Below are 25,494 nucleotides of genomic sequence, written 5' to 3' on the forward strand. Positions count from 1 at the left end.
GATCCATTTGTCAGTAATTGTCAAATGAACATCAGGATGATCATATCACTGGTCTACCTACTTAAATGGTCAACAGCAGACACTTAGCCAGACGAAATGCAGAGCATTAATACATCCCATGGAAAGTACTCAGGAACATATAAAACTTGGAACAAAACTTGTACAATCACTACAACATTTAATAGCTTTCTCTCAAATTTTGAAATACCCTTTGAACAAATTTTCATAATATTTTGTTAATATGTTCTGCCCTTAGAAGAAATATGTTTCCTGTTGTAAATTAAAAGAAAAATCACTTTTTCTGGAATATAAATCGGTGACTAAGAAGTGATAGATATCTAAATACAGATGCTTATTCTAGCAAACTGAACTTATCTCTCAATTACAGGAAAGATATATGTCTATGTGGAAAAGCTTAGCCAAGCTGTATTACATATTAACTTAGTTTTTGCTAATAGTGATCCTGTATATAATCCTAAGAAAGCATTTACAATGTACTTAAGGGCCCTGAGTTTTTTAAAGCTGTATTATCTTAAAAGAGGGGAGATGTAAATCAACGCTGTCTCAAAGACACAACACTACCACAGCATTTTTTAATGATGTGCCTCTGTGGATTCAGTACATTTGCTTCTGAAAGGTAACTCCATATGAAGCATGTGGCTTAGAACTGATATCAAACTCAATGATGTTATGTGATATCCACATCTGATGAATTTAAATTCACAATTTTCATAAAAGACTGTTTATTCATCATAAAGGCCAAAATCCATCCTTTTTATTAGTGATTTTTTTTTCCAGCGGAGTTGTCATTGTCTTTCATCTTGTACAATAAAAAAAAACCCGAAACCATAATCAAAAAACTACAGTAGCTACTTCTGATGTGGGGATTACATTGTACATGTAAAAGTCATTTCTTACAGGAACTCTCTAAAGTGCAGGTGAGCAATAATTGCCTCTAACTTTTTGGCCACCTAGGTGTGATTTGGAGATTAGAAACTGGTTAGCTGTTGAGATCCCCAGTTTTTGCTTGCACAACTAAGGCCAACAGCAGCAAAACTGAAAACTCCTGAATTTTACTTCAGCAATCCCGTAGTACTGCTAAGCAAAGAAAACAGTGTGTCTGCAACAAAACTGATCCTCTGAAGAGGTTTCTAGCAGGGACTTAATCACGAGCTATGTGGCAGTAGTACAACATCCACAGTGCCTAATTACTCAGGTTATCCTCTCTGAGGGAACTAAAGCCTCCTACACTGGATCTCTCCTCTACAGAGCAGGAGCTATTCTTGCTCTGCAGTTGCTAATGCTTTTGAAAACTAGCAGTTCACTGGGGCTGGCTCCTTCTCAATCAAAGCACATCCCAGGTACTGTGTGAGGATGTGAAATACTGGCTAGATCCCAGTTCCCCAAAACCTGAACAAGCTGCTGCATCACTCAGTCTAGCTCTCCTCTTTCTAACACTGCACACAAAGCTCCTTTGTATTACAGTCCTTTCCCCTGGGGAGAGCTGATCAATCCAGAGACATCTAGCAGCTAATGCACAAATCTGTCTTTTAATTTCTTTTTTTTAAATCAAAATCAAAAGAGTGTCAGTGATGAAATTCACTCACATATCTTTGTTGCAGAAATCCTCTTCTGTTGTACTGGCCAGGCTTCCCATAACCCTAATTATATAGGATATGAATTATTACCCTAATCTCAGTAGAAAGTTTCCCAGCACGAGCTCACAAGCTCACAACTGTGGGGTATTTTTTCACTGAAGATCATTTTGATGCCAGATTATAGGACATTTTGGAGAAAGAAAATGTTCTTTCCTAATTTTGCACTGCAAAACTGCTGGTTAAGAGTTAAAAAAAAAGCTCATTTTCACGGGTTAAACTATTGAGATTAAAGGATTACTGTAGAAAAAATTATGTATAAACTTTGACTAACAAGCAAATATTGCTACAAAGTGGTAACTGTAACTTCAATTGTCTAAACTGTCTCAGATACTTTTCCTAAGAAATTATATCTGCTCTTGTCACATAATACTGGCATTTAACTGGAACTTTATGGAATCATACTTGTGTCTTCTGGACCTTTTAAAATTACACTAAAACCTGATAAAAATATTGTACTATCCCAGTTATACCTTTAGGATTTTAGGAGTTTCTCTGTTGTTTATTTTGTTTGTGTTGGTTTGGGTTTTTAAAAGCTTTGAATCCCTCATGGTATTCGCAACAAATTCAGCTTGATTTTAATTCTTCTGCAGTGACTACTGCAAAGCTTCTTAACTTTTACACTATAATGCAGTCAATGTATTTATAGTTCTTGAAAATGTCACATGGCAATGTTATGCCAGGGACAGCACATCTCAGAGACTCCTTAATATGTCTGCATTGTTGTATTCTATTTGTAGAGGCATTTTTGTCAGCAGCAATGAAGAAACAGAGCTGCTGCAGCAGCTCTTTCAATAACATTCAAGCTTATAGTTGACCCAAGGGGCTCACATTATGACATCCATATTTAATTTAACAATAAATCATATTTTCATGGACTAGAGTACTGCATTATAACCTCACTGTTTTATGTGCAAGGGAATGCAGCAAAAGCAGGCTTGTACGTATCTACAACACAGACTAAATGGTTAGTTCATGAGAGCAAGGTTGGACTGTACAGTGACAACAATAAATAAAAGGTTTTATAACAATTCTCTAGAAGTCTGAGGGGAAAAGGACACAAAAAGCTATCTAGGAGGGACTGCATTTAACTTAAAGTTCAATTTTTAAAATCTTAACTGCACCACCTTGCTTACTGTCAGTTCTTGTTCTGCTCTGCACTTCCCATTACAGTCAGAATTCTCTGTATCTCATTTTCTCTTCTGCTTTATTCAAGCATATTTAAGGAGAAAATTAACACCATCTGAATCTTGAGCTGTATCCATCCTTTTCTCCTCACAATCATTTCTCCTTTTTGCCCTGCATCTTTTACTGCTGACCTTCCAGCTGAATCCAAATTAAATGTTCATATGTTTCCTATTTACTTCCAAATCTAGTTCTGCTTGTTCACATTTATTCTTGCTCATCTCCCTCTTATTTGCCTCTGCTCATATCACATCACATCATCCTCAATTTCTTTACTTTCTATTTCTACTAACTTCCAGGACCTACTTCTTGCAGCACTCTGCAGCCCAAAATTCATTTAATTCATTTTTTCCTCCCCATCAGCATTATTAGTAATCTTTTACCAGCCAGACTATGGAATACCTTCACTGCTCTTCTCCATCAGCTGGCAATAGTTTACCCATATTTGCACTGCTCTCCTCCACAGATTTTACAAAACTACATCATCTTTCTTAGAAGGCTCCATTTTTCAAAACTAAGTACTTTCAAATACCATTTTTTCTTTTTTGGCAGCCTTGATCTTTGGCCTAGATGTCATCCTTAACGTACATTACATTAAATTAAGAAAGAGCAACTGTAGTAAAAAGCATTTGACTACCCTGACCCATGTTCTCTTTCTACCTCTCATCCAGATTTTTGTTCTTCATCTCTTCATGCATTGTATCTAAATTAGATTTTCAGTTCCTTGGGGTAAGAAGACATCACTTTCATTTATCTGTAGAGCACCGTGCATGCTTATGGCTCTATTGAGGTGCTAAATATGCATATCCACATTTCTTAAAATATTGATGTTTTTATCTATTCATATATTGCAGAAGCAACATGGCAGCAGTTTTACACATTTATAACAGCAATGATATGATTTACAGTAGCTCCATGCTGTTCTCTATTTCCTACTTCATTTTTACAATGCTCATTCTGGTCTTTTTAACTAACTAAAAAATAAAAATCTCAATTTTTTTCTGAAATTATTGATTTACCAATTCAGGACTGCTCCTGCCCTCCAAAATTGTGTGATTTAAATGGTCCTGATGATAGCAAAAATTTTAGGAATTTGGGACATGTAGCTTGAGAGGCACTGAAGTGCTCTGATTTTCAGAGTACTAGAGCATAAACCTTTCCAAAACACAAGATCTTGAAAATGAAAGATTCTTATTATTTTGAAAATTTTGGATGACAAAACAAGACAACCAGTGTAAATATGTATATCTTAAAAGTTAGGAAGGTTTTTAATTTAAAAAAAAATTAAATAGTGATATTATCATGACCTTTGTAGTCACCTATGTTTATTTCTTGTTAGTCAAAAAAATAAGTAGATGTTTAAGTCCCACAGCAGAATCTGCACAGTCTCCTGTCATGACTCAAAGGCCCTTGCACGAATGAGTCTGTGCTAATAATTTCAAAATTTAGCTCAAAAGATAAGGAATTATCACAGAATAGACACTGTATGCAAAGCAATTAAACTGTTATGCTTCATGTAACACTTAATAAATGGTTAAGCATTTAACCACTGAATAAAGTGAACATCTCTAAGTATCCTGCTTTGCATCAATCTGAGCTGAAAACTTGAAATGGGCTGTTCATTCGTAGGTCATTACATGTGGAGTGGCCTTGACAAACTGTTTACTCAGAGTAGTGGGCACAAAGTCACATGGGGATAATGTTACTGACATTTCTTCACAGAGTGCCTGCAGCTGATGGGTTTAAGAGCTATGTTATCTTTGTACAGAGGGACCCATTTCAGCCAGCATTCCACCATGCTATTTTACTGGATAAAATGATAAACTTAATGTCAACCTGCATATATAACTAAACCTAAGGTTGCACTGATTAGACTCAGACCTACACATTTCAAACTGGTTTTGGACTGAAAAATGGTAAAGGCAGATTTTACTCAACCCTTGATATCTTCCAATAAGCATCTACCTCCAAGCTAGTCCCATTTATTTGTCACTATGCATAAAGAGAACTGTGTCAACAAACACATTACCACAGGATTCATCAGACCTACCCTAAATATTTGCTTCAGGAAAAGCTGTTGTACATTCTAAAACATTGTCAAAACAACTAGATTTGGTAAATGAATTCCATTGCATCAAACAGTGAGAATTCTGTGTTTCTTAATTTCTTTGCATCTTCAGAGAAGCAGATATCTTGTCTACAAACCTAAAAGTAAACAAAACTCCTTGACAAAACTGTTGTCCAAGGCCAACTAGTTTCCAGACATGGCTTGGGGGTCAGATCTGGAACAGCCCAGGAGGTGCTCTCCAGAGAGAGATGGTAGATTACCAGTCTGCTTCCCATAGAAAGAGAACCTATCAATTGGTTTTAGAGCTAGAAAAAAAGTCCTGTGCATCTTCTACTCAGTTGTAGAAAAAGAGGTAGTTGGCATGGATTTTTGCATAATTGCAACTCTAAACTAAAATGAAGAAGATAGAAAGACAGCTTTTAAGTGAAACAGGTTTTAAACAAAAACAGTTTTTTAACAAAAGTAAGGATAAAATAAAGAATTCAAACAGCAAAAGTATAAATTAAGCATGACAGTATAGAAGTGGCCACAAAAAAATATTGAACTATGATATGACTTTCATGACTGTGATCACTTTGGACAAATACAACAGGGATACTAGCTGTTATCTAAATGAACTAACATCTTAAAATGCATTTCACTTGCTACCTTGTGAGAAGATCTACTTCCAGTAAATTACTATAGAGAAGACTACCAAAAGAAGAGAGGTAAGAAAGGAATTTCCAGAAGGTTGGAAATGGGGCCAATACAAAAACTAAAGCATAAAAACAGAGCTTTGCCAGTGTTAAACAGTTTTGACCACCTTGACACGAAGGCAGAAGCTGAGTTATAATGCCTTAATGGCTGTGTACAGGAATTAGTTGTTACACAGACTTCACTGTGTGTGGGAGCTTGCGTTCTGCAAGGGTATAGTGAGATGCAATGGTCAGATTTTTATGTGCACTCAACTTTACATCCTACACAATAAGAAGCATTAATGATAAGCGCTTTTTAACGTGGTTGCTCTGCTCAATGAAGAACTTTGACCTTACAAAATAAGTTTAGGACCAATATATATATGGAGCACCTTTTCTTTTGCCTCCCCAACGAGACTAAAACTTCTTGTTTTCCTTTCAGCTAAACATTTTTTCCAATCACACCACTTTACTCTGATTTACATAAGTTTTACCTTCAAGAATCATAGGTCATTGCTGAATGCAAATAAGCACTACACAACTGATCTTTCATCATTTTAAATATTGAATTTTAAAATTTTCTGTAAAATCAGTCTGAAATACTCCCATCGTTGACTGGCATCAAGTAGAGCAGGGTCACTTTGTAAAAACCCATTCTCAGTGATGTAAATTATAGGGTTATTATATGTATCCTAGAACAAGAGAGAGCAAAAGTTTTATTCAGAACAGATGTAAGAAAGCCCATAAAATCAGATGCATTACCCTCTATCTTTTCTAAGCTACAAACTAAAACTAGTTTTCATCAAATTGCACTGACCCTATTAACTTAATTTTCCATGAAGTGACCTTTTATGACTAACAATGGAAAAGCAAAACTGTGCAAATACCCATGAAGACAGTGAAATGACTTATTTTAATGAGAAGACTAAAATATCTTTCCTGCATTAGCATCTGCTTATTGTCACTGCTCCTTAACCCTTGGTACTGGCATTCACCACACATCTCCTTGCCAGGAGTAGATGTATGCCAGGAAAGCTTTACTGCCAGCATCAGAAAGATAATTTCTGGAGTTCAAAAGATGATATAACACTGGTGTGTCATTTCAAATAGTAAAACAGATATCAAATAAAAAGGTAATAGGAAAACACTAAGGTTCCTACTCTCTATAGCCAGCATGAAAAAATAAATTACAAATCCCAAGGTGACTTGTTTATTTATATCTTCTACAATATCTTATGCCATTCAGATGGGCTCCTAAAAAATCTTCTGCAGAATTCATAGAGGTTCAATCAATCTGAGCTATAGATACAAATCCACAATGTTTTCTTCAAATGTAACCACAACTGCATCAGGGCTTAGCAGTAGTTTTCACACAGTAAAACTGCCTTGGAAGCTCTGGTACCAATACTGGGGCTACACCTTTTAAACAACCATCTAAAGCAACATAAGGCCCCCATTAGTAATGATCACTCAATCTCCAAATTTTATGAAGCAGTAATTTACATGAATATCAATAGTGCCAATGATACTTTCAGATTTTCAGTCACCTCTGTTTTTTAAGGATTAAGGCAAACCAAACTGATACAGGGAGCAGGATGCCATTTCCCAGGTCCACAGTGGTTTTGCAGTAAGAATTGACTCCTGAAAATATTTAAGGAAACAAACAAGGGTTAATAATAATTTTGTTACATTTTAACACTTGAAGCAACCTCACTGCACATTTTCCCTATTATGAGATGCAAATATTTTCTCTCAAGTGCATGCTGACTACTGTTACAAGACCCCAGAGTTGGCAAAAATGCTCAGCATACAAAATCTTCCAACCAGGCACATAAAATGAAATGAGGATGCAAATTTTCAAAATAGATCAGTGGACAGCAACTCCCCAGGAAAAACATAATTCTGATGGGTGCTGGTCACATGAAAATATAATCCTTTCATTTAAATGCCTGAACGGCAGCCTGACTGCAAGTGCAAGATACAAGCATGTTGGAAGAAGCCTGATGCTTGAGAGCCTTCCAGGTAGATTTGTTCTAATGAAAGCATTTTTCTCCTTGAGAACTGTGTATTTTAAAAACTTCAGTGCCACACTCAGCAAGGTAACTAAGCTGATCTTTTATGTTTTGAACTTGGTTAGCTGGATTATCTGTTTCCTCCAGAATGTTCCACTCTCCATCACTGTGTCAGCATCAGGACAAAGACACTGTCAGTGTATTCAACATTTTGCAATGGTGTGAATTCAACATTTTACTCATTAGACCTATATTATATTTAGGGTTTTCAGTGGGTTCTCTGTGATTTTAGATGGAGTTTGAGGCACTGGTCTCTTTAGCCACCAGCCTGAATGGCTTGACAATAGCCTATCCGAGAAACCATCTCTAACCCTTTGCACTGCCACTGCTGCAGACTGCTCAGTCCTTCTAACTGCAAGAAGGAATTAGCTCACCTCTCTAAAAGCTCATGACTTCTAACCTTTCTTATCCCCTCTTGCTAAGACAGAGATCAACTTTAATTTCCTGGATGTGTTGTTAAAGCTGGCCAGTACTGGTGATGTATTTCTAGAGGCTTAAAAGGAATTCACCTTCTGTACAGATTTAGCAGTGGCTGACATGAATATGTTTCTTAAAGGACGATTTTTACACTGCTGAGAGGTCATTGTAAGTTTAAATATCAGGATACTTTAAGCTCTCAATAGGCATTTTTAATTTTACTTACACGCAAACACAACAGTATTGCTTTTAAACCTTCTGAAAACACTAGATATTGAAATACACATCATAAGCTCTGGTTCAAAGAGTATCAATTAACTGGCTCTTTTACTTGAACTATCTGGTTTACTGCAGTAATTGGAAAAGGCCAACAGTGGCCTTGAATTATTATTTGTTAAGCTAAGAGGCTCCAGACAGGAATAGGTCTCTCTCATGCTGGTGGAATGTAGAAATCAGGCAGTCTTTGCTTCAGAGACTTGGGCTAAATGTTCCAAACTGTTTAATAACCTCAGAAACTTAAATTTCATAAAATTTTTGTAGGTTTTAGACTACCACATGTCCTTAATAACACATAGTTGCTTGTGAAATATCTATCCCAAGGCCTCGATGTATTGAAACACAGAACTGGGAAATGTCTGCAGAAGTAGAAAACACAGCAAAAAGTAGGAGGAGGAAGACCAAATTGCAAAGGTTAATAAAAGGTATGCTGAGGAGGTTATGTATGGCTTAGATCATTATTTTTAACAGTTTCTGAACCAGAGATTTCGTTTAATCCAAAGCAGAAATTTGTTCTATACTTCTATTATATATTCCTTGGTATTTTCAGGTTCAGCTTACTGTGTATTGATGTTTGAAAATGCCAACACAGAATGCCATACTATCTTCTTCTTAAAAGGACAGTATTCAACTTAACCCAGCTTCAAATGACTGATCTTAGGGATTCCTGCCAAATAGCTTTTTTAAGACAACATTTACTGCAGCAATCAATTATGAACCCCTGATTTAGACAGTGACTTCTTCTAAACAAACAGGTGCATACACATCCCTTAGCACAGCAAGACTCAATAAGATTGTTTACAAAGTAATTCACAATAAATCTCACATGTAGTTTGCTTTTCCTTCTGAACGCAGCACCAGAAAAACTCATTAAATTCAGAGGAGATACGTGCCTGTGCCTGAGAATACACCCATGCAAAACAGAAAGGAATATACTAGAACTTAAATTCTGAAAAGCAAATTCTTGCATTTTGCAACAGCAATCAGCAGCAAATACATCTTGATTCTCCCACTTTTGAATGGGGTTCTATTTGTCTTCAGAAGGACTGGGTGTGTGTCAGCTCTTTGCTAATGAGATTACAAGGTTTATTATATAAGCTTAAAATGGGAAAAAAGAGCTTCTTCACTGCTATGGGATCCTGTCCTCTCATATTCAACCCCCATGTAGAAGACACTGGCATTTCTCATCCTAATTTTCAGATTATAATTATACAGTACCATTTACAACATCTAAGTGCAACCGGCTATAATTTATTTTTTACATCTCAATTAAACACCTATATTGGAAAAGATTTATGTCTTTTGTTAGAAAATGAAGAGAAATAGAACAGCGGGCCTGAAAAATGTGAATGTCAAGTAAAATTTCTAGGCTGTCTCATACCTTCCAGAGTAGGCTGACTTAGTTTGTCTGGATGTATCTGTGAGTCAGTTAGAAGCAGAAATACAGAAGAAAACATTCTTCTGAGGAAGTGTGTATATAAGGGTATTGTGGAGAAAACCCAAAATTTTGGGGTTAGAGATATCAAGGAGCAGTTTGTCAGTAGAAAGTGAAGGATTGTCCTTTTCTCCTTTTGATCATCTTCTCTCCCCATTCTGATTCCCTACCTTCATGCTGAAGTGAGGCATAACATCAAACTCTCACAGACTCAATATCCCCTTGCCTACAACTTCTGTCTTCTTCTGCACTGACACCTAATGTTTAGCAGCTCACTTGTTCTTCTCAGGGCACCTTCTAGGGTAAAAATAATTATACAAAAATACTTAAAAAACTTGGTGTGAGCTTTAAGCTAAAGTCTGACACATCTTAGGAACGATACATCTACAACATCACTGCTTTAAAAGACCCTACCTCCACCAAGTCAGAAACAGAATGGTTTTAAAGGTTTTCAAATGTCCTACATCTTAGGTGTGAAATTGGTAGTGAATCAGTTGGTGTGAATGATTTTATTTGAAAGGACATTGCTTTAATCTTTCTAATTCTTCACATGCTCTTTGCAGAAATGTTTATATAGAAGATGATGGCCTTTCCATGCTATGCAGTTACAATTGCTTCAACAGATCACTGCACAGGAGAAGTGAACTCCTGCCTAATGAAAGTTGGCCTACTTGGACTTCTGCCAATGCCCTTTCGTTAAATGTAAAGTTCATAATATTAATCAGGCAACTGCTTATACTGGGGATCAAGTGAACATTTTCTGAAACTACAGCTGAGTTTTGTAAAAATATTAGCTTTCCTTACCAAATGCATTCAGAATATTAGTCCACTTCCTACAATGCATTCAGAATGTCCACTTGCTATCTCCCACTCTGACAACTAAATAACAAAGCCCATTCAGTAGGCAGCTTGCTGAGGTTTTACAGTGCCTGCAGTCCCAGCTGAAGGAATATCAGTACAGGAAAGAAACCACAACTACTCAGCCAAATTTAAATTCAACACACCACAAAAAGCATTCTGAGGGAAAGACAAGCTGTGCCAGTGAAAGTGGGCCATGTATTGTAAATTTTGGTGGCAAAGAAAAAGCTTCAATTCAAGCCTCTCTGGGACACTGGCACATGTATCTGGCATGCTCTGCAGGGAAAAATGGCTGGCTGGTCTGCTTACAGCAGATTTACCAGCCCCTCTTTTCTGAAATCTTGAAACAAAGGCTCCTCCACTCTCTGGTGAAAACCTTGATCTACAGGATGCAGAGGATAGGCTGCTGTCTACTGAACAGCCAGGCTCTACATGACCAAAATTCTGCAGAAAAAAGATTGCTTCTGCTGGTACCACTCTAGTACAGATAAGGATAACCTGAAGAGTATTTTCTAAGAAGCCTTATCCTTTTTAGCCTTCCATCTTTGCAGTCTTCAAACCAGAAGAAAGGAATTGCCAAGGAAAATACTGCCCTAGAAGTATAAGGATATAGATCTTCTTGGTTGAACCGAGATGCAGAAGAGTAGGAAGCAGAATTGAGATTCAGAAGTTCATTCAAATATACTTTTCTGTTTTTCTCCTTGGAACATTATCCTCCTAGCATACAAGAAATCTCAGCCAGCTTCTTTGATTCTCCCATTGTTTCTTGTTCAGCTTCAGTTGCTTTTATTCTTCACAATTCTCTTTATTTCTTCTTTTTTCCATTCCCTCTGTTTTGTAGACACAACTGCCCTTTCTTGTCTTTTCCCAGTGAGTGACCTTAAGCTCTCCCCCAATCCACACCAATGGAATTAAAATAAATTAATCAGAAGTGAAACAAATTTTATATCTGACTTCTAGCAATCTGACCAGTTTATTTATGTGCTGTATCCCTTTACAGTGCCTGCTGAGACTGTGAAAACTCATCTTTTCAGAGCTTCTGTTTGCCAGAGAAGTAAGCATACTTCCTATCAGTCTGAAGAATCCTCTATAATATGCTAAAGAAAAATGTCTGGGAAAAGTATGTCCCTTAATGCAAAATAGTCAATGTGAAGTTCAGCACATTGGAGTATACTGATAAGCTATCTAAATGCACTTGCCAAATGAGATAACTTGTCTATTGTAAGCCATCCAAAAATATTCTCATGGCTAGGATCCCAGTAAGTATAAACATTCTGATGAAGCAAAATGATTTAGAGTTACAATTAAAAAAACTGGAGTAAGCAAAAAGATACATAGGAAACATAATAATAATCCTATCCCAAAAGATTGTGCTATCCGAGGGGATCTAGAATATTAATTAGTAAGTTGTTGCAAACCTATAAAAAATCATCCTATAATTACTCTGAAAAAAAGTTGCAATTTCAAAGCTACACTGCAGAATAGCATACTGGATTAATTATGCCAGACTGCAGCAATAACCTTGAATTAAAGCTGCAACCTTCTATTTTTAAGAAACAATTGCCTTTCTGGTTGATGAAACCTGTCGTCCCATCAGGTAACAGACGTGACCAGGAAAGAGAAAAGCAATAATGAGTCAATCCAAGCTGTTTGATACATTTCAAATCTTCCTCCCACAGAGTGTAGCTGCCACAAGCTACATCACCAGTCTGGTTCTTGAAAACTCGATCTCCTCCCTGATGAGTGAATATGTCCCAGACATTAGGGCCCTTTCCATCTGCATTCCAGCCTTCTGCTTGAAAAACAAAACTTGGTCATTACACTTTTGACATCAAAAGACATATGTTGCAAGTAAATAATTTATCACAAAGTAGGTGCAAATCCCATGGGAAAATTGAGAAGTATTCTCTACCCACTCCTTATATTATTTAAAGTAACTAGGAACTTTCAAGCATTAATATACATTTGCATTAGGTTTTGCATTTATTCATATTTTTACTTGCTGCTAATTATTTGAAAACTATGTTTTAAAAAACATTCAGACTTCTAACACTCTTCATACTTCCTTAGCCAAAAATCAGATGTTTGCCACTCTTGAGATATTACAGGTTTTCACAAAGGGCATTTTCTAATGCAACTTCCATCCATGAATGTAAAAGATCAGTCCATATCAAAGAAAGCCTTTAGGGTATGAGAAATACATCCAACAAATAGGCACTTATGGCTTTCAGGATGTCCTTTGAAAATCTTGACAGTTTGTTAAAAAGAAAGGAATGCCATTATGAGCCATGGCCCTAGGCATATACAAGCTGAATTAATAACACAGCTTTAAAAAACTTCAGCTTTTTGTTTAGCCAGACATCCACAGAAATTAAATTTGAATGTTCAAAAGCACTGCACCATTTTCCCCAAACTTTCAGAGTTTTAGGATATTTCTTCACAACTCTAAAATTAAGATACACAGATTACCATTGAAATATTCACAATTTAGCTGTTGTCTGAGATCTAACAATATATACTGTTTAATTTGAATAAATGCACCTCTCTTCATTAGAAGTTTCTTTGTCTTTCCTGAGCCATGCTACAGCCGAGGCAAACATTACTTTTTTTGTGGAGAGATCTGTAAACTTACTTTCCTTTGTAAACCCCTGTGAAGTGTGATTTAATCATTAAATTGCAATTAACCTCAAAATGGCCAACCTCATTTACCACCAAGATTTTTCAGAGTCCCAGTGAATGCACTGTTCCAGGGTTATTCTTTAAAAACTAAAATGACATTGTGTGTTAAAATTATGTATAAATTAAATATCAGTTAGGTTATAAGATTAATAACTATATAATAGCTACATATCAATCCTCAATAAAAGTGTTTTAATAATCAATTAGTATCATAGAAATTAGAGATGGAGAAGAACTATTAGGAGGTCATTGAGTCCATCCCCTGCCAATGCAAGATTGCTCCCTTAAGTATATTCAGTACTTAATATACATCTGTCTTATTAAATCTAAGTTTAATGCAAGGTTAAGCATATTGAAGACACTTAATTTAAAGCATTAATAAAAGCTGTAATATCACTTCTATAACCTAGCTTTTCGAAGATCATTTTCACATTTCATGGTCTTTACAGAATTTTATTGCAGCACACGAACACCAATACATCTACATTTGGTTGGTCAGTAAATTAAATTTTACATGGGACAACCTTCAAAGTAGGTCAAATTTTAGACAGTTTGAATTTTTCTTAATCTCAGATTTTATGATAGACTTGGTGCTCTGTCTGTATGCTCCTCAGAAAAACACAATGCTACAAATTTTCTAAATCCTGCTTCAAATTTCAAACATGACTGCTGAAATAAATAGTCATCTGAGAGAAGTGCAGGAAATAACAAATAACAGTAATCCTTTGATGGTACCTCGAGTTTTGAAGCCTTTAAGAGCAGGCTTCCTGCACCGTATTGATTCGATAGCACTCTTTTTTCAGTAGGACTGGAATGAAGGGAAGAAAAAGCTGCAATAACAGGCAGTGAACACACCTTTGGTTAAGAATTGTCATCTAGAGCAGAGGCTGAATGATCCCTCTTTTTTGCCTGCCTTCCTCCAGCAAAGGGAGTGGGAGGGAGGAGGAGAAGCATTTGATTTTTAGCAGTACTAACAGTACAACTCCAGCGGTCATTAGCCACTGTAGAGCCCTGACGGGGCTGTAGCAAGCAGACACGCTTTCAAGCATTCCTGACACTGTTCAAAGAGACTTCTCTGTACAGCATCGTGCTCTGAGCCACCTGATAGAGTGTAGGAAGGAATCCAGCCGAGGCAACAGAAACCTCTAGATACACTAGCACAATTAGTCTGCAGAGAGCTCTGCTCTGCTTCAATGAACCAAGCTTGCACCTCCAAGCTTGCTCAGAAACTTCCATGCTACACAGCACTCCATAGTGTAGGCATAACTGGAGTTTTAGTGAGTTTTGGGGCCAGGAAAGAACAGTAATGATTTTACACTCAAAATGTGTGAATTGGATACCAAATCATCACATGGCCTACCATCAAATGAATAATCTAAATTATTATCATACATGTTTCCCATACTCTGTTGTACTCCCATACAACAGAAAGAAATGCAATGGTTTTTCAACTTGTGAAGACCCTAAAGCAGGAATATTACTGATAAGATTATATAAGTTTTCATGTACTTTTCCAAGTCACTTTTCTTCTACCTCAGCTGTCCTTTAACCTTTTGGAGTGAAAATTTCTTGACCTGGTCTCTGACCAAAAAGTTTAATTTTGTTTGAATTAATGCAGTTCCATTATTTGGCATATGAAAGAAGTGAAGAAAACCACTTTTACCATTACAAGAATTTTTTTGTAACTTTTCCCCCAAAAAATAAAAAAAAGAAGAAAAAAAAATCAAGCAGAGAGTTAGAATTTAGCATAGAAATGGCCCTCAGTAAGAAGAAGTGCTTTTGAATGTTCTGGTGCAAATTGATTTTGATTTGACTGAGTCATGAACCTTTGAAATCTGCACTTTGAGCATGCAGAGTACAATTGGTATGATTTTTTAGCGCTTTGAAATATACAGAGTGGAGAAGGTTGTGCTGTGCATAAATACATAGCTGACAGTAAAAAATAAAGTAGCCTGTCAGCTCGTGCCTCTTCCACTGTGTATCTTGTGATATGCACAGCAACTGAGTTTGGACTCTACAAGAACTATTGCTTCAATCATTCGGCCTCTAAGTCGGAAGCTGCTCAGCCTCTGAAGCTTTCAGGAGAAGGAATTCCCTGTTGAGTTTCTTACTTCTGCAGGAAAAGGGTCATTTGAGTAGTGTCTAGACCATATTATAGATTTTTTTTTTATGTTTTCCCCGCTCAGAAGCCTTAAGAAAGTTCATTAAAAATACATTAAGAGAACATTAAAGTTGCACATCTAGCCACTCAAAAGGCAGGAAATTATAATGCACACACAATTCACATTTTAAAAATTAGTTATAAGAGCTATGTGCATTGCAGGACTCAAGTTAGAATCTGGCCCAGAATATTGATTCCCTGGGAACTGTGAGCTGTGCAGTCTATTAGGTGAAGTGAACTGAGCTCGTTAAAAGGTACTGAGCATGGGCAAGTACTCTCAATTTCAGCAATAACCAAGAACTAAAGGCTACATCCTCAAAGACAATTTAGGATCTACAACTCCCATTTAGGTACTGAAATCAATGGGAGTTAAGTGTCTTGTATGCTGCAGGGTATAATATGAGAAAATCAGGTCTGTATGTATTTTGAAGGTTTATAAAGACAGATTTATGAAAGGATAAAGTTTGGAGGGCTTATGGCTGTAGGTGTCCCTGTGTTTATGTATTTAGATTTCCTAATCTGCAACATATTTTCATACTGTGCTGGGCAAATCCTTTCATGAGTCCCTCTATTCAGCTGGGAACATGACACATGTCCCTGGGGGATAGCCCCCACAAGTCCAACTGTTAACCTCTCAGTTCATTGTTTTTCATAATCTTTGGAGATGAGTTCCTAACTGAAGACTTCTTGTAGTACCAATGTCTGATGAGGCAGTTCTCCCACCCAGTTTCAAGATAGCCAATAGCAATCTACTTGAACTAGCTGTACAGAAATGATATATGCAATAAGTAGATGAAAAAATTACTGATGACTGCTTCCTCCTCTCCCTCCCCCCCGCCCTGATAACTAGCTCCATTTCCATTATCTAGCCATATTTCTGAGATTTGAAACATCTTTTACCTTCTTCTTACTCCTCAAGTCAGAAGTGTTTAAACAGAAGTGCTACATGAATTTGCATCAGAAATAGCATCTACATAACAAGACCAAGATCAAACACTCTCCTACCTGGGTCCAGACTTTTGGTTCACTTCAAACTTCTTTAACACTTTGATAGCTAAAAATTGACACCTTCAATTTGATATGCTGCTGTAGCTGCACCCCAAGCAAATCCAACTGGAAAAGCAATATCCTCCAGCACCAGCTGCAGAGGACAGGTGAATACACAGCATTATGTGTGCAGTGGAGATGCTGGTTTCGTTTGCAGACAACACTCCCTGGCTTGATCACTCTTCCACTTGTTACAAGCAGATTCTATATGAAAGACAAAAATAAACCCTGTGCAGCTTCACACACTGAAGGGTAAGCCATGCACTTTGCATATCTTGGGATTAAAGCGGAGAGGTTCAGTCAGCTACCAGTAAAAGTGGAAAAGGCAGCAGTGGAAAAGACTAGGGTGGTCACAGTAAAAGGGCACCTCCTAATACAAAGAATTAATATGTAAAACAGATCCCTCTTTCCCTTCATTTGACTCTCACCTTCCCATACAGAGAACTTCATGGACCCTCTATTCAGTATAATTCCTTTCGCCTCCAGGTAAAAAATAATTTCTACCAGTAAACGTCAAAAACCAGCAGTCCCTCTTCTTTTCTCACATCAAAATATTTTTTTCTCTTCCAACACCAAGAAAATTTGCCTGAAGTAGCTGAAAAAGGATATTTTAGCCATTACATGTTTTGCAGTGGAAACCAATGAGTAGATGAGCAAGATTTGTATGGGAGTACAGACAGAACAGCTATCTTTCTCCTTCTTTAAAACCCCGTAGATGCTCATTTTTTAGAGCAGCAATGACAACCTTATGGCATGTGTGCCAGAATCAGCATCTGCAAAACAGCCCTCAGGTCTCTTCCTCTACCTTCTGTCAATGCTGTTACTGCTCTCCTGTCAGCAGACTGAAATGGGAGCAGCAGCAGGAGGAGAGTCAGGTAACAAGTGGGATGGGTTGAAAGTAGTTTACTGTCCCTCTCCAAGAAACTGCAACACCTGGCACACTAGATGGCACTACTGATTTTTTTTTTTTAATATTTTTTTTTTTACTTACTGGTGGTTTCCCCCCATTTATTGTAACACTACACCCACACTGCTTTTGCTGAGGTCAGTTTCAGCACACATTGAACTGCTGTAATATATCACCACAATTCTTCTTCTTTACTCCACTTAACTCTCTAGACTCTCAGATCTTTCTGGGTGAGGACCTACTTCTGCTAAGCCTTACACAGGTAACTGACATTTTCTTTGATAATGAGAATAAGAAAACTTTCTATGCAAAGGAAAGCCACTAATACATTCAATGCACATACTTTTGACAAGAATACACACAATAAAAGAATCAACTTTTTAGAAAAAAATAAATTCCTTTGTAGAGACTCAGGGAAGCTGATTTAATTCCAGAACGAATATTGCAGAACCAGACAGTGCAGATGCAATGCAAAATAATTTGGGCTTTCACAGCAGGCATATATTTCCTCCAGTGTCTTTCATAGGAAAGGTAAAAGCCCCTTGAATACAAAGGAACAAAGGGGCAAATGAGGCACAACATACTAATTTGTTCCTAAAACACATGCTGACATAGGCTAGGCAAACATGCATATCCTCCATGTGTATTATAAAGGTGATCAAAACCTGATAAAATGAACTAGTCAGTGTTCTCTTGTTGATGCTGCATACTCAGGCTTTCATCTGCAAGATAAGGACAGTTACCAGTAAAAGTCACCAGGGCCACCTTAAATTATGATTAATAAGTATTAATGGACCAGAGTAATAATGCTTATTTTTTACATCATTAAATATTACTGGTAGGCACCTTTGAAAATGTAAGTAACATTAAATTTTTTCCCTGAGAAGAACACATTTCAATTTCACAGGAGATATAATAAAAAGGTAACTCAATAATAGGGGGAGAGGGGTAGACAGGACATAGTAACAATAAAAAATCCAATAAAAAGTTTTCTAAAAATGCTTAAGCATAAAAACAAGGCTAAAAAGTGTCACTGCTGATTCCCTATCAGGAATCAACAGAGATGGGTTTTGAGAGAGATTGAGTAGGAGAAAAATATTCCATAAGCAGTCTGGGGGACAGTGAACAAAATTTGCCTCAGAGGTTAAGACAGATTCACAGTAATGAGATACCAGCTTATGTCAGGTAAGTAGGCAGATTCTGAAAGATGCAGGGGTCAAAATTCAGAGAAGTTGCACTGATAGCAACTAAGATGAAACATTTCTGGCAACACAGATTGTACATTTCTGATCCCATTTCTAGTTGTATTTCTGGATTCATAAGCCACTCCTTACTGCAGTGGTGTGACTTGAAATTACATCTTCATTAGACCTTCTGCATGGCTTCTAGGATGCACTCACCTTCTTACTCTGATAATTTTCCCTACATCTAACAAATTATCTGGCCCCAATGTGAATTTCAGTATTTCACTGTCCCGTGCTTTTTTTTCAATCTATATAAGTATAAAACTTAAAGAGAACTATTAAGCTCTACCTAGAGGCAATATTTTTCCAGACTACATTTAAGGCCTTTACATTTGCACTGGCACATACATAACCAAATGAGCTCAAGCCAAGTATGCATAAGAAAAAACAAACAGCATCCAAATGTATTTGGAAAAAGATATCTTTGTCAAGTCAATAAAAAGCAGGAGTAATCAGGCCTGATAACACAGGTTAGCAACTAACTTTTCAAAATGTGAGATATTTTATTAAGGTGAAAGAAGAATAGATTTTGGTGTTGGACTTCAAGTCATGTGGGGTTAATTATTATCAGAAGAGTTGTATCTTGTCAAAGGGAGATTTTCCTGACTGAATTGATGTTTCCTATTATAAATGTCCTATTCCTATTAGTAATAGTGTTTACTATGGAGTTTAGAAATTAAATTTTGAAGGGGTGGTGAAAAATTAAATCTTGTTCCTGAAATTTTACACTATGCATGGACCAGTAGAAAGATATACCTTCTTTGGAAGCAAGACTCTAGGTCTCTGAAATAGCCTAAGATAGAAGTTCATATCTTCTGGGAGTTCTCTTTGTAATTGCTACTCATAAATTTAGCTTCTCTCTCTGGCAACATAATAGAGCAGATATTGAGAAACAAATTTACTAAAACACTTTGAAGTCTGCCAGACAATCTTGATTTTTTTAAATAGAAATACAAAATTAATGAATAGAGAGCAGAAGATATACTGTCATTTGTCTGACTTTTAGCCATATACTGTATTCTTTAAGATATTTTAGCACTGGGCTTTAGCAAGGTGTTCTCAATTAAGTAATGGAGACACCATACTGTCTTACACTGTTGCTGCAGTAGAGAACTCATAACTTTGATTCTCTAAATTCAGCCTTAATTAGAAGCCTCTCCTGGACTGTTGATTAGCCTTTCTTCTCCCATCACCAATGTGTCAAAATTCTGTTCCCAAACTTAAATCAAATTGGAAATGAACTATCATGTTGACTGAAATGAAGGGTGATGACAAACAATGAAGGGTAATGATAAACAATAACTTTGAGGGGAGGCATTTAGTGCAGTACACAAAGATTAGTATTACTTCTGATCACATTTAATAGCTTCAATAATGAGCTGGAAGAGGGAGTAAATGGTACATTAATGAAATCTGCAGATCTATTAAACTAGGAGGAGCTGAGCACACTGCTGAAAATAGAGAAATAATTCAAGGGTTCTTGGGAAGATTAAAAACACCAGCAGAATATTGCAATGAGATTCCATTTAGAAAACAGATGAATAATATTTTGGTAAAAAATCAACAGATGGTAACAGGTAAAAATCTGGAGAGCTGTAATGCTGGAAGAGATTTAAAATTAAGAACATCAGGAAAACTAGGCAGGAATCTGTAACTGAGCAGTAGATATAAACTGTGAAATTTGGGCAAAACTATTAAAGAATAAGTAAACAAATAATGACTCATCTTTAAGCAGTTTTACAACCATCAGTTCTTTTCTGTGTACAGCATGGGCACTGGAAAAGCAGACTATCAGTCTCAGGTGGTTACAGATTTTACAGCTACGGAACTTTTTCCTGGAAGAAAACCTAAAAGTAAGCCTTCATATAACAGTGTTGTCCTCCATAAAGTGAATGACATAACAGTGAGCCACTGGCTAAAAAAACATAAAAAAAGCCCAAGAGTGAAGAAATAAAATATTCTCCCACTGCTTCTGGTAATTGAATCATGCAGCTTGAATTTTTTGATATTCCTGAGGAAACTGCCAATGGATTGCCAGCTGCTATGAGCCTTCCAATACCAGATATATGGGCACAATATCTTGGAGACCTAAAGCTGGTTGTGAGCAAGTTAGCTGCATTTGGGGAGCTCACACAAATTAATCTTGTTGGGAATAACTCTACAGAAACTGTAGTGGAGGGCCAAACTAGCGTTACATCACTCCCTGAACCAGAAAAAGTCTCAGCATGACAACAGCATTAGGATGTGTAGTAAGTTTGTAAAGTGATATTCCATATTGGTCATCAGTCTTCAGAAGTCCTTGATAGTTCTTGGATGTTGAAGGCAATTGTTCTTTATTGCTGAGTGCCTCCATACAGTATTTTAAAGCGGGCTTGTCTGCTCAGGAGTTTGTCACTGTCACTGCATTGTGACACAACACTGGGTGCGTGGAGCAGGGCGCTGATCCACAGATTTAAATTTGCACACATCAGTAGAAAACCTGGCAAAAGCCCTTTCATGTAAAGCCATGCTCTATTCATTTATATCTTGGCAAGTCATGCTGTTCCATACTTCTGGATCACTCATCTTTTAGGTGAACGAACTTAAAAACAATGAGTCAGCATGAAAAAATATCAGGATTTAAAAAATGGAAGAGAGAGATATATGAAAAACAAGACAAAAAATACCAGGAGTATAGACAGGCCCTCAGGTCCCTTGTTGAAGGCACTGTGAGACAGCACCCTTTCCCTGGTGTTTCAGGAAGAGTTGTCTAAATTTTCTAGATATGGAGAGTTTCAAGATATTTGCAGAGCTACCTACTGGCAAACATGCTTAAAATGATTTTGCCAGGAAAATATCTGCTGCAACTTATCAGTTTGGGTGCAACTGGTTATAAAGAGACACCTGAATGATTTTAGCTAAACTTGTTAACATTTTTAAAATAGAAGGCAAAGACTTACACATGTTTGAAATTGGCACAATTTCCCCATTTATGCCATGAATCTGTAGGCTATTTTGCCACACAGCTACATCTTCAAAATCATGTACATAGAATCTTCACTGGACATACTTAGTTCTGCTTTAAAATCAGTATGCCTTATTTTTGACACTAGATACACTTTGAAATCCCAGCAACTTATCCTCTGGAACATAATTTAAGTGCCTAAAACAAGAAGCCAAATTTAGCTGATTTGAAAATGTTTTTGTTTTGCTGTTTCTGAAATGTCTCCCTTCTTAACAGGTAAATCATATTTACCCTTAGAAACTTGTCACATTTCTTGGTTTTTATTGCTGAAAGATTATATACATGATATCTATATTATTCTCCCATTCCAACAATCCCAACTTACATATTTCCTAGCACAGGAATGTTTTTAATTTCTTCTGACCCCACATGCCATCAACAAGATGTGTGCTGACATCACATCACACAGCAGGCGGTAAAAACATTGCTGAGATGTTTGAATACTTACAGGCACAATAACTGTGGAGATCACTGACCAGAGCCAAACAAATTTGAAAGAAAACTGGCACTGGTGAGAATACATGGCTGAATAAATATTGGTGCTGCAACATGGTGGAAAGCCTGAAAAGCTGGTGCTGGTACCAGGCACCAGAGAATATACTTGAAGAGACACTACACATGCTGGTACTAAGGGAAATGCTTCAAGCAACATCCATATCACCACAAAAAAGCAAAAATCAACACCATCAGATAAGCCTGTTTTAAAACTGAATTATCTCAGAAACACTTTTTTTCATTTATATGCAGATTTTCTCACCAAAGCACTAATAACCTAAAATTTCTTAACAACTTTTACTGCCTTTTTTTTTTCTTTCAAGGTTTGGGTTGTGGTGAGTTTTTTTTGTTTATTTGTTTTTGGGGGTTTTAATAGTTTTTAGTTATTTAAACACAATCATAGAATAAACCAGGAAAGGATTCTGCCCAGACCAATTTCAAATTGGGGATATATTGACAAAAGAAAATTATTTCATATGCATAAAGTCCTGCTGAGTCACCCTATTTGTTTTCAGATTTAGCTTGAAATAGTGCAACTAGTTTATACATCACTGAAACTGTATCTTTCATTTTCTTTTTCTTCCAGAAATTCTGTTTCTCCAGTCACTGACTATGACTAATGACATTGACTATGACTTTAGCAAATATGCTTGAAAAGCTTCTTTCACCAGTCAGGATTAAGAAATGCCATTATATTAGTGCATTTACATAAAATTCACTTCCCTGTATCAGCAATATAGAACCATCTACTATTAAATGGCAGCACACTATGAGAGACAGTAGTTGATATTACTTTCCAAAAGATTTGTTCTTCCCCATTATCCTGTAAATATTTTTTCCTTTTGCAAGAAATACTATCCATTGTACTCCTTTTCATCCTGCAAAATAGTAGTGAGCACTATTGCTTGCACCTGGAAAAGGAGATGTACAACAGTACTCTAATTTGACAAATTAATTCAAATACCTATTTGAAATTCAGTCAACACAGGTTATTTTTCAAACAACTTGAGTTTTATGCATACATACACACACATATATACAGTCTTCCAAACTGTATTTCTGATGTGCAGTGATATCTATGGACTATGCTATTCTGGTACACAAAATATGTACCTTACTCTGAAGCTAATTTAATAGAATAAAATGGGAAAAAAATCAACACAACTGTTTAACATAAATTTCTATTCATTAATTTCAACACATAAATTTAAAAGAAGATTAAAGGATACAGTAGGCATCATGAGGCAGCACTGACCTTTTTACCATCACAAAAGTTGTTTCCTTAATAAAGAAATCACATGGATAAATACAGTGTCTCATTCAATTTAAGCTCTTTATGGGTTCCCTCATATTTTAGCTCGGCACTGAGTAAACTGAACTATCCCATAGTGTTGATGAAGTCAAACACATTTTTACCCTTCTTAAATAATACTCCAGAATTTTATAATTAGACAACAAAAAAGGTGGAGTTTATGGGTAAGCAAATTTATTTTTTGATCAAACTCCTTTGATTTTCTCTTTATTGCCCTTCAAACTAAACTGGTGAATAGAACTAGTAAGGGTTGTTGTATGGAAGTTTTTGGCTGCTGAGTGATCAATATCCCATAGGAGGCAACAGTTAGAGAGCTCTGAGGATGTGGATACTTGGCACACATCCATACTGAGCTCTTAGAAATGTTTCTGGTTCCTCACATTGCCACGGAGGTATGTAGAAAAAATTGTGTTTAGGTAATTAAAAGACTACATCATAATCTATGGCATAGTTTGGGGCAGGGGAACAAAGGCAACCCTTTATTTTCTAGCTTTTGAAAAGCAGATGTTGAGAATAACCACTATTTAGCAGAATACATACAGCAGCTCATTTAATGTATTTAAAATCTGTCCAATGGTGGTGCTGCTGCCCACATCAATCTCCTCTCAGCCTGAGCCAAGGCAAGAAGTTGTAGCAGTAGAAAGCTGCTGTCTCTGATGTGGACCTTGCCGTTGGTTGCAGTTATTTGTTTCCTTGCCAAAGAGTGAGTAACTTTATGGTGAGTTCCAAGTTCTCCAGCAGACTGTGCTCTACTGATTACCAATTACTTTATACTCTGTTTCTGGCCTGTATTCATGATCTTAGCCTCAGTTTTGTTTTGGTTTGTCTTTTGCATTTTTTTAAAACACAGCCTTTGGCAGTAGCAGGAGAATGAAAGAGGAACTTTTGTTGGGCCTCCAAATTCTAGTATGGAACCTGCTCCAGCTCTGTAGGAGCAGTCCAATCCACTTAATGAGAAGATGATGGGGGCTGAAGCATTCTCAAAGTAGACAGAAACTTTGGCAGATTACACAACCAAACATTAACAAGTTCTCCACTGAGCTTATATAATGTGTATTTCTTCTCCAAGGCTTACACTGGGTCCAAATTTATGGAAACTTAATAGATATGACAAGAGAGGTAAGCTGACAAGAATGTGTCATTGGTGTCCCAATTTTTATTCACTCCTCAGTCAGTGCCTAGAGTGCTAAAGCTATCTTGTTTCCTTTCAGCAGAAATTTCATGCTTTAGATGCCTCTGATCCATACCACTCATATAAATTTGAGCCTGAAAAGAAAAAGGCAGCCAGACTTGTGGTCTGAAACAATGAAGAATAGATGCAATGGTTTTTAGACATCTTAAAGGAATTTTTTGCAAGGATCTTGTTTTGCCTGAGACAGGTTAGAATATGCATTTCTCAATAACCAGATGAGTGTCTTAAGCAGCACATATTGGTTATCCTGTGCTGAACTAAAAAAATTCCTCTTTTTTTTTTTTTATTTTCTTCTTGGCATCCTGGGTATCTTCTGGAAAAAAAAGTATACCATAATGCTGCATTCTGACAACATATCTTGGTTCTAAATCTCAGTTTAGAGATTTAAAAGGGAAAAAAACAAAAGAAAAAGTAATAGTAATTTCTTTTTTGACCTCATCTTTCCATACCCACTGTTTTCCTTCTTCTAAGCATCTTTGTCCGTAATTCCCCAGGATACAGTGGAAAAAATGCAAACTATCATATTTCCACAAGTAGAATACCCAAAGGTTTCTATTTTGGACTCTGTATGGACACAGGCTCTACAAACAAAATCAAAAAGCTTTCTATTAGTCATTGACAGTAGGATCAAGTCTTAGCTTTCACCACAGGAAAAAAAAAAAATGAGCTGGAATAAAATAAAAAGAGGAGAAAACAACCAATGAATGTTATCAAAGCTTTTTTGTCCATCAAAAATATTTTTTTTCATATGACTGCAACTGACATATTTAAGGTACTTTTGCTGTCTTCTTTCAAAATGGCTGAACTTCCACT

General features: G+C 36.6%; 1 protein-coding gene across 1 annotated transcript in view; it reads right to left on the reverse strand.

The window, feature by feature from the left end:
- LOC103826148 (cytosolic beta-glucosidase-like) overlaps positions 1–25,494 on the reverse strand; it is a 149,638-nt gene that overhangs the window by 118,212 nt on the left and 5,932 nt on the right. The window contains exons 2-3 of the mRNA XM_050974080.1: positions 16,549–16,621; positions 12,205–12,432 (exon numbers count right to left, since the gene is read on the reverse strand). Of these exons, the coding sequence (XP_050830037.1) occupies positions 12,205–12,432; positions 16,549–16,621 (301 nt within the window). The remainder of the gene's footprint in view (positions 1–12,204; positions 12,433–16,548; positions 16,622–25,494) is intronic.

Source organism: Serinus canaria, chromosome 4, assembly GCF_022539315.1.
Source record: "Serinus canaria isolate serCan28SL12 chromosome 4, serCan2020, whole genome shotgun sequence".
NCBI lineage: Eukaryota > Metazoa > Chordata > Aves > Passeriformes > Fringillidae > Serinus > Serinus canaria.